The 9,775-nt window shown below is 41.4% G+C and overlaps 2 protein-coding genes across 4 annotated transcripts in view; one reads left to right on the forward strand and one right to left on the reverse strand.

Moving 5' to 3' along the window:
* Positions 1 to 2,612, reverse strand: part of LOC139470762 (uncharacterized) — a 40,707-nt gene extending 38,095 nt beyond the window's left edge. For both annotated transcript variants that reach the window (XM_071253050.1, XM_071253049.1), the window contains exons 1-2: positions 2,511 to 2,612; positions 1,422 to 1,817 (exon numbers count right to left, since the gene is read on the reverse strand). In XM_071253050.1, the coding sequence (XP_071109151.1) occupies positions 1,422 to 1,478 (57 nt within the window). In that variant the 5' untranslated portion in view covers positions 1,479 to 1,817; positions 2,511 to 2,612. The remainder of the gene's footprint in view (positions 1 to 1,421; positions 1,818 to 2,510) is intronic.
* A 97-nt stretch (positions 2,613 to 2,709) lies between these two features.
* On the forward strand, positions 2,710 to 9,749 carry LOC139470775 (uncharacterized). 2 transcript variants are annotated; one of them, XM_071253065.1, is made up of 2 exons: positions 2,710 to 3,201; positions 7,221 to 9,749. In XM_071253065.1, the coding sequence occupies exon 2, from the start codon at positions 7,257 to 7,259 to the stop codon at positions 8,721 to 8,723; it is 1,467 nt and encodes a 488-aa protein (XP_071109166.1). In that variant the 5' UTR covers positions 2,710 to 3,201; positions 7,221 to 7,256; the 3' UTR covers positions 8,724 to 9,749. The 2 variants fall into 2 exon arrangements, with proteins under 2 accessions (XP_071109166.1, XP_071109165.1); XM_071253064.1 differs by having other exon boundaries at positions 2,710 to 2,831.
* The last annotated feature ends 26 nt before the right edge of the window (positions 9,750 to 9,775 follow it).

Genomic DNA, 9,775 nt, shown 5'->3' on the forward strand with positions numbered 1-9,775 from the left:
TAGGAGATATGCCCTGACAGTATCTTGTCATATTCAGTGTCGAAAAGAATGCGTTATGTTTTTTTTAGTCGAAATGTATATACTGAATACCAAAAGTGTCATTTATTACTGTACCACTGACGGAAAGATGTACATGCCCATCAGTAGAAAATCTCACTTGTAAATATATCATGTTCCCATTACAGGATAATCCTGTCTGCCTTCCAACAGTTATAGAGTCTTTAGTTTGCTACAGTACAAAATAGTCTTTTGGAATGTTATCAGATATTGCAGCAAATTCAATGTTTTGTGTCTGTTCTGATCTCACATTGATGCCACGGTAAACCGTGATGTTTTTAATCCAATCACCAGGTTTTTGGAGCCTGGTTGTGGTGATATTTTGGAAAAGCATTTTTTTAATATTTTCTGACAAACACTTTTGATCTGTGACCAAAGTTGTCACAAAATTTCTGGAAAATCTCTTCAACTGGTATAGTACTTTTGCTGTCTTCAACATACTTTTCATGTAACCTATAAGAATGTTTCAAGAACTTTACATAACTGAAAATTGAATTCTTGTAACATCGCAATATAACTGCCATTGGTAAAAATTCAGAATTTCATATATTATAATGGCAAATCATGATATTTGGGTGTGTTTGTGATATTCATATTATCATGTAATGTTGTAATTTACCGTATTCAACGTAATAAGCGCCCAGGTCGCTCTCAAAATTAGAAATAGGGGGCTCTATTAGAATGGTATTTTGGTGAGGAAAAAACAGTTGAAAGATAAATTTCGTGGTTTATGCTGACAGCCTGAAATGTTTATATACGACAGATATATTTTTCCAGAATTTAATTGCCCATAATTAAGGGTGCATATAACACACGAGTGTGTATTATACACAAATAAATAAGTCTTGTGCACATTGATCAATTGGAAGGGGTGCTAATTGGGATTGTTCACAAGCCAATATATTAATAAATATCGCCGTGGGCGCTTATTAGAGCGGGGGGCTTATTACGTCGAATACGGTACTTATTATTCTCAAATAGATTTATTACTTTTGCATTCATGATAAATATTAACTTGAAATGTTCACTTTATTCATTTTCAATCTGCATGACCAGTATTCATAATGTCATCAGGCACAGGCAATATACATGAAAATGTGCCTATTATATTAATATAGTGATGTATAGTTTAAAATTCACCAGCTAATAATGGACTAGCTTTAGATGACAAGTATATTATAAAATGAAAAACATATTCATAATAAATATTTACCATTTGAAGAAATTATCTGAAGTCATTTTTTAGATTCTGCTGTCACTCCAGATAACTCCAATAACGAGTTCCTGGTTCCTTGGAGACCAATTCTAACCCGAATCTTTAAGGGTGGATAATTAGTATCCAGGGTTAAATGAAGATAGCTTACCTGAGAGGCTGTGATGATGTAGAGGACAATGTTCACATAACAGTAGCACTTTATCATATTTTCAGTATCGTTGTTGCGATGACATGGCCTTCAGTGAAAAATGCCACATGATTCAGATCAAATTTTACATGTTAACCTTTCCTTTTGAAAATTATCTGACATTCAGTTCGAATAAGAAAACTTTGAATGTCCTAATTTCCTGAACCATGCTGTTTCAGATTAAAAAGTTACTCTTTTCGACGTGTGTGACTGTAGAGAAACAGATATCTCAGATGGTTAAAAGTGAAGAGGCATAATATCGTGCTTTTCATGTAGTTGACAGATTCAGAACTGCATTATTCTCAGATATAGTTCTTGTATCCCGTGAAGGTCCATATGCGGTGTTATCACTTCCAACTGTAAAATGAATAATAACCTTTTTGATGTTATTTGTAATCATTTAACAATTAATCAACAAGTGTCAGAACTGAACGTAACAAGTACTTGATAACATTGTATATATACTCAACTTCATTGAAATGTTCATAATTACTCTTTAATAGCAAGTCTTTAATGGAAAGCTAGTCAGGCTGGTGTTCTTGGTTTGTTCACATAAGGGCTTGATACAATGACTCATTGTTGAAGTTTGTGATACACTGTAAGCCCCCTCTGTTCTATATGACCTAACACGCAAATATGTTACTGAATATTGGCCACAGAAAGGAATTTGATTGGTGAGGGGTGTGCGTGGGATAATTCAAATGTTACACTTCAATTTTATTACAGTGTATTTTACACTGTGTTTTGGGGGTGTATAATAGCTCATATCCTATACTCACATAAGAAGGCACCCCGCCGATGCCAACGGGCCTCAAATAACAAAACAATTTAATAATTAATCAAAGCAAATGTAAAAAACATTTAATACATTTTATCATAAATCTGCTTAAGAAAAATCATATATGGACAATAAACTATTTAGATCTAGAATCTAGTCCAATTTGTGACTTCCGTCAGCAGTAACCGGCTAAAATAACTAACTGTCATGGTTATATGGGCAACATATTGCAACCGTGGCACTAAAGAGGAAAACTGGGACAAAATACATACCTGTTTTTGTATGTAAATTGTTGCAGACATACATTGCTCTTAATATGACTTGTATTTTCGCATTAGAAAATGGTCAAAACCGCGAAGTCCGTATGCCTGTAGAGTTACGGCCCTTCTTAGCTGTCAGCTTCCCAGCGCAAGACGCAAGGCTCCTAGACTGGTTCCCGGGTCCTCCGCCTGGTGTCGCTACCAAGCAGAAACGAACGGGAACCAGTCGAAGAAAGTTCCGTGAACGGGTGGAGCTTGAGGTGTGAGTGGAGCGGAGATTATGAACGAAAATCCGATTGTGTAACAAGCCGTCTCCAAACAAACAACCGCTGGGTATGAAAGGTTTCAGTGGCCGCCCATGGTCACTGTTCACTCCCGTCATACGCGAAGGGGGCGTCTCATAATGCCATTTGTTGGCCTGTCTCTCTGTTGAGGAATTCAAAGATATCGACACAAAAATTATTGTGTGCATTACATGTTTTATACCCGGTATTTCTTCAGTAAAGTCAATAATAATATATTAAAGAGTGCATGTTATTAAGAAATATGGTAAATACAGTAGCGTGGTTTTGAGACGTCCTAATTCCGTGTGTTTTCATCCTATGTAATCTGGCTTCCACGGGATTTAGTAACCTGGGGCTTTGGAAATTGTCACCACAGTCATTTGGTCTAAACAAGGCAAGGTGATCAATACGAACTTCCAGTAAGGACCCATTTATGTTTCTTTTACATTTGTTTCTGTTTAATGATCAATTCACACTTTATTCTGCTGTAGGTTTACAAGGGATCGAATGTAAACAAAATATTTTTTCATTCAGTCACGTGATTATTGTGTATTGACATGAGTTAACGTGAAGGAATATGACGAGGGTGAGTGCAGCACTACATCTCTACTTGTCTCCAGAGATCATTTATGACACAATACATTGTTGAGATTTCCTTATAAACTGGTGGATGGTCAGGCTCCGTGACTTCAAAATTAGCTCTCTGAGTGAAACAGTGCAGGAATTGTTGCTCATGATTTCAGTCAATGTTTTTTTGGATCCAGACTCGTTTATTGAGTCATGACAGTCATGGCCGTGATTTATGTGGATACATTAAAATTTTAGTGTCACACGTTACTCGTGCTAACTGATCCTGTTGCATGAGTTCTTGTTTATTTATGGAAAATATGTACAGGGTCAAATAAAAATTATGCTTGTATAAATAGAGATAAACCATAGAGTTCTAGATATTTTTTAATCATTAAACAATATATCACGTGACTAACCACGGGTCCGGGTAATCCTGTGGATACCAATATCCTACTCAGTACCCAACCAACCCAAGTACCCGAGTTACCCGTCCCAGCCCAAATACCAACAATAATCAGTGCAACAGTAGTTGGTTGTATTGACAGCAAGGTGGTGGGTGCAGCAAGCTACACCTTCTTGATGTGATCGTCTCATGTTTAGGTATTAGGAAATATTGATTATTGTAGTTTCTGCAGATGAAATACAGATTATATGAAATCTGAGTAACTTAATTTTTGTTGATTATAATTTATATTTGCTGTTTTATTGTTTACAACTCCTTTTGAAGCCTGCTGCTGTGATTTGGCTAGAACAAAGTGGCATAAAACTACACTCACTCAAATTAGTGAGTGTGTTTGATTTTATGCCACTTATAGCAATATCCCAGCAATATCACGGCGGGGACACCAGAAATGCACTTAACACATTGTTCACATGCCAGAATCTAACCTCGGGTCTTCGGCGTGACGAGCGGATGCTTTAACCACTTGGCTATCTAACCGCCCCCAATCCTTCTAAAGAAGGAACTTTAGACATTTTGAAAGACGAGCAATGGAAGCAGTATCTTATGAATTAAACATAATGTAAATAACTTGGCATTGACTCTTCTACATTTTTATTTAATGTGTATTTTTTTCCACAGCTGAAGTAATTATTGATTTTAGAGAAAGAAAGGTTGAAATTATCATGGCGACCCATATTTGAGCATGTTGTGAAAGACCTCCAGTGATACTCAACATCAATAGCACCTGATTTAGAAATACATGTTCCTTGTTACCATGGTTACAAGGCTTATCAGGGCGGTCGGGTAGCGTAGTGGTTAAAGCGTTCGCTCGTCACGCCGAAGACCCGGGTTCGATTCCCGACATGGGTACAATGTGTGAAGTCCATTTCTGGTGTCCCCCGCCGCGATATTGCTGGAATATTGCTAAAAGCGACGTAAAACCATACTCTATTACTCACTTACTACAAGGCTTATCCAGATGAGATGCCCTGTAAGTCTGATAAGGATGGCATCATACGAAAAGAAGTGAAATGTCCTTGAATGTCCTTGTGGTGTAGGTCAGTGATGAGTGCATATCCTTGTGGTGTAGGTCAGTGGTTAGTGCATGTCCTTGTGGTGTAGGTCAGTGATGAGTGCAAGTCCTTGTGTTGGTCAGTGATGAGTGCATGTCCTTGTGGTGTAGGTCAGTGATGAATGCATGTCCTTGTGGTGTAGGTCAGTGATGAGTGCACGTCCTTGTGGTGTAGGTCAGTGATGAGTGCACGTCCTTGTAGTGTAGGTCAGTGATGAGTGCAAGTCCTTGTGGTGTAGGTCAGTGATGAGTGCATGTCCTTGTGGTGTAGGTCAGTGATGAGTGCATGTCTTTTTGGTGTAGGCCAGTGATGAGTGCATGTCCTTGTGGTATACGCAGGGGTGGTCGGGTAGCCTAGTGGTTAAAGCGTTCGCTTTTCACGCCGAAGACCCGGGTTCGATTCCCGACATGGGTACAATGTGTGAAGCCCATTTCTGGTGTCCCCCGCCGTGATATTGCTGGAATATTGCTAAAAGCGGCGTAAAACAATACTCACTCACTCATTGTGGTATACGCCAGTGATGAGTGCATGTCCTTGTGGTGTAGGTCAGTGATGAGTGCACGTCCTTGTGCTGTAGCCCAGTGGTGAGTGCATGTCCTTGTGGTGTAGGTCAGTGATGAGTGTATGTCCTTGTGGTATAGGCCAGAGATGAGTGCATGTCCTTGTGCTGTAGGTCAGTGATGAGTGTATGTCCTTGTGGTATAGGCCAGAGATGAGTGCATGTCCTTGTGCTGTAGGCCAGTGGTGAGTGCATGTCCTTGTGCTGTAGGTCAGTGATGAGTGTATGTCCTTGTGGTGTAGGCCAGTGGTGACTGCATGTCCTTTTGGTGTTGGTCAATGATGAGTGCATGTCCTTGTGCTGTAGGCCAGTGATGAGTGCATGTCCTTGTGGTATAGGTCATTGATGAGTGCATGTACTTGTGGTGTAGGCCAATGATGAGTGCATGTCCTTGTGCTGTAGGCCAGTGATGAGTGCATGTCCTTGTGGTGTAGGTCAGTGATGAATGCATGTCCTTGTGCTGTAGGCCAGTGATGAGTGCATGTCCTTGTGGTGTAGGTCAGTGATGAATGCATGTCCTTGTGCTGTAGGCCAGTGATGAGTGCATGTCCTTCTGCTGTAGGTCAGTGATGAGTGCATGTCCTTGTGGTGTAGGTCAGTGATGAGTGCATGTCCTTGTGGTGTAGGTCAGTGATGAGTGCATGTCCTTGTGGTGTAGGTCAGTGATGAATGCATGTCCTTGTGGTGTAGGTCAGTGATGAATGCATGTCCTTGTGCTGTAGGCCAGTGATGAGTGCATGTCCTTGAGGTGTAGGCCAGTGATGAGTGCATGTCCTTGTGGTGTAGGTCAGTGATGAGTGCATGTCCTTGTGCTGTAGGCCAGTGATGAGTGCATGCCCTTGTGGTATAGGCCAGAGATGAGTGCATGTCCTTGTGCTGTAGGCCAATGGTGAGTTCATGTCCTTGTGGTATAGGCCAGTGGTGAGTGCATGTCCTTGTGCTGTAGGCCAATGGTGAGTTCATGTCCTTTTGCTGTAGGCCATTGGTGAGTGCATGTCCTTGTGCTATAGGCCAGTGATGAGTGCATGTCCTTGTGCTGTAGGCCAGTGGTGAGTGCATGTCCTTGTGCTGTAGGCCAGTGGTGAGTGCATGTCCTTGTGCTGTAGGCCAGTCTTGCCCAAGGACAACTGAATCATAATTTCCCACTTGACTGATACTATTTTTATGGTTCTTGCAAGTCGGGCATAGTAATTGGACACCCCTGGGTTACAAGAAGCAAGACTGGTTTTGTGCATTATTAACTGAAGTAGGTACGTGTATATGTGTGCTTGGATGCATTCAGCAAATAAGGATCTGTCAAGAAATACAGGCACCAACAATTACTCAGTGTTATACTATTGTTTTTTATTTTTTTTTATGGGTACTGGTATGCAAGGAGTTCAGAAGTGAATTGGGTAATCGCAGCTTTTCTGCTTGTGTATTCGATTTAATGGTAGACACAACATTTGTTTTTGACTCATGACTTCACATACAAAATAAACTAATCCAAACATCAGGAAATTAGAAAAATAAATTTTATAGATTGAGAGTCTTTCTGAAAATCTCATTTAACAATAACATATATCACCAGCTTTTTTTCATGGATATCCCGACACAAGATATTTAACTCACCACTACAGCATGTTTAAATAATTGTTCAGGATTTTGGCCATCATGACATAAAGTTGTTTTTTTAATACCTACTGACCATGTTTACACACAAGACAAAACAAAATCTGTAAACCAACTAATAACAAAAATGTTTTAATATGTTGCTTGTTGTAATCAAATCCTGAGTCTAAATCCATGTTTCAGTTTCCGGTTGGGAAAGTCCACACAGACATTGGAGGTATGTCGGAAGTGAAGAAGCGCGTGCTGATCGTTGGTGCGGGGGCTGCAGGGACTGCTGCGGCATACAGTCTTGGCAGATATCCAGACAGATTTGATGTGGAGGTATGGGAAAAGTCCAGGGTTCCAGGGGGTGTTGCCACAACCAACCTTGTGAAAGGCAACCTCTTTGTAAATGATGGTGTTCAAGGTGGGACACCCACTTACAGAAACACCCTCAACTTAATGAACAGATTTGGTTTTGAGACAACCCCTGTCCACATGAAGATCTCTTTTGGCAAGGGGAAAACAGCCTGGACCAACTACACGAAGACTGAACTGACAGAATATCTTAAAGAGGATATAAAAAAATTTGGATCAGTTTTGAAAACTGTCAACAGATTTGAGGCCTTCTACATCTTTATCCCAATTTCCAGAGTTTTGAAGTGGTATGGGTTCTCTGATTTGTTTTGTAATGAGATGGTATATCCTCTCACAGCCTTATTCTTCGGGACAGGCAACCAGACACCAAATGTGTCGGCCGCCATCGTGGCTCGTGTCTTCCTTGATGATGATCTCAGGTTGTTTGACTATGACTCTGAGCACCTTTTAAGTCAAACACCAGAAATGTTTGCATTCCCTAATCTTGAGTCCATGTATAAAACAATAATAGCGAAATCAGGTATCATTTACCATGCTAACCGTCCTGTGACCTCAGTCCGTAGGACGAGAAAGCATGTCTATGTGACAGACTCCAACAATCATGAACAAGTCTTTGATGACATAATCTTTGCCTGTGATGCAGAAACTGTCTTGAAGGTTCTTGATGAACCAACCCTCTTTGAAACCAGAGCCTTGGGGAATGTCAAGTATTACAATGACCTGATAGTAACTCATGAAGACAGAGAATACATGGACAAGTTCTATGAGCTCCATGTAGACACTGATCAATATTTTGTCCGAACGGATGACAATGACAGCTCCAAACTAGAGATGTCTTTCAACCTGACCAACTACCAACCCCAGCTCAAGTCTTCGGGTAGGAACATCTTTCAAACCATCTTCCTGGACGACCAAATACAGGGGGCATGGACCAGAGATGAAATCAAGGAAGACAAGATCCTCTTGAAACGTTGGTGGAGGCAGTTTTCTCACTCCTGGAAACACTTTGCATTTACTGTGCCTTTCATGCGCTACCTCCAAGGCAAGAAGCACACATGGTACTGTGGGTCATACACCCTCATCAACACTCACGAGGTTGCTGTCATTTCTGGTCTGGCAGCTGCACACCAGCTCGGGGCTCCGTACCCGTTCACTGAAGACAGCCTGGCAGCCAAACAGTTTGACCATTACATGATGGTCATCCATGGTCAGCCAAGATCTGTTGGCGTAAACAAGGACACAGTGAAGTCATACCTACTTGCTCCATTGATGTTTTTGTTTGCCTGCTTTGCTCTCTTGCTGAAGGTGATCCTGAGGGTGATGTCGTAAGTGTCCAGTTTGTAGAGCTGATCCTGAAGGTGATGTCATCAGTGTCCAGTTTGTAGAGCTAATCCTGAGGGTGATGTCATCAGTGTCCAGTTTGTAGAGCTTATCCTGAAGGTGATGTCATCAGTTTGCAGTGTATAGAGCTGATCCTGAAGGTGATGTCATCAGTGTCCAGTTTCTAGAGCTAATCCTGAGGGTGATGTCATCAGTGTCCAGTTTGTAGAGCTTATCCTGAGGATGAGGTCATCAGTTTGCTGTGTATAGAGCTGATCCTGAAGGTGATGTCATCAGTGTCCAGTTTGTAGAGCTGATCCTGAAGGTGATGTCATCAGTGTCCAGTTTGTAGAGCTGATCCTGTGGGTGATGTTATCAGTGTCCAGTGTGAAGAGCTGATCCTGAAGGTGATGTCATCAGTGTCCAGTGTGAAGAGCTGATCCTGAAGGTGATGTCATCAGTGTCCAGTTTGTAGAGCTGATCCTGAAGGTGATGTCATCAGTGTCCAGTTTGTAGAGCTGATCCTGAGGGTGATGTTATCAGTGTCCAGTGTGCAGAGCTGATCCTGAAGGTGATGTCATCAGTGTCCAGTGTGAAGAGCTGATCCTGTGGGTGATGTTATCAGTGTCCAGTGTGAAGAGCTGATCCTGAAGGTGATGTCATCAGTGTCCAGTGTGAAGAGCTGATCCTGAAGGTGATGTCATCAGTGTCCAGTTTGTAGAGCTGATCCTGAAGGTGATGTCATCAGTGTCCAGTTTGTAGAGCTGATCCTGAGGGTGATGTTATCAGTGTCCAGTGTGCAGAGCTGATCCTGAAGGTGATGTCATCAGTGTCCAGTTTGTAGAGCTGATCCTGAGGGTGATGTCATCAGTGTCCAGTTTGTAGAGCTGATCCTGAAGGTGATGTCATCAGTGTCCAGTTTGTAGAGCTGATCCTGAAGGTGATGTCATCAGTGTCCAGTGTGTAGAGCTGATCCTGAAGGTTATATCATCAGTGTCCAGTTTGTAGAGCTGATCCTGAAGGTCATTGAGAGCATTGTCCTCATTGTATTTTATTGCTTA

The sequence above is a fragment of the Haliotis cracherodii genome, unplaced genomic scaffold, assembly GCF_022045235.1.
Source record: "Haliotis cracherodii isolate W230 unplaced genomic scaffold, xgHalCrac1.p SCAF_21, whole genome shotgun sequence".
Lineage (NCBI taxonomy): Eukaryota > Metazoa > Mollusca > Gastropoda > Lepetellida > Haliotidae > Haliotis > Haliotis cracherodii.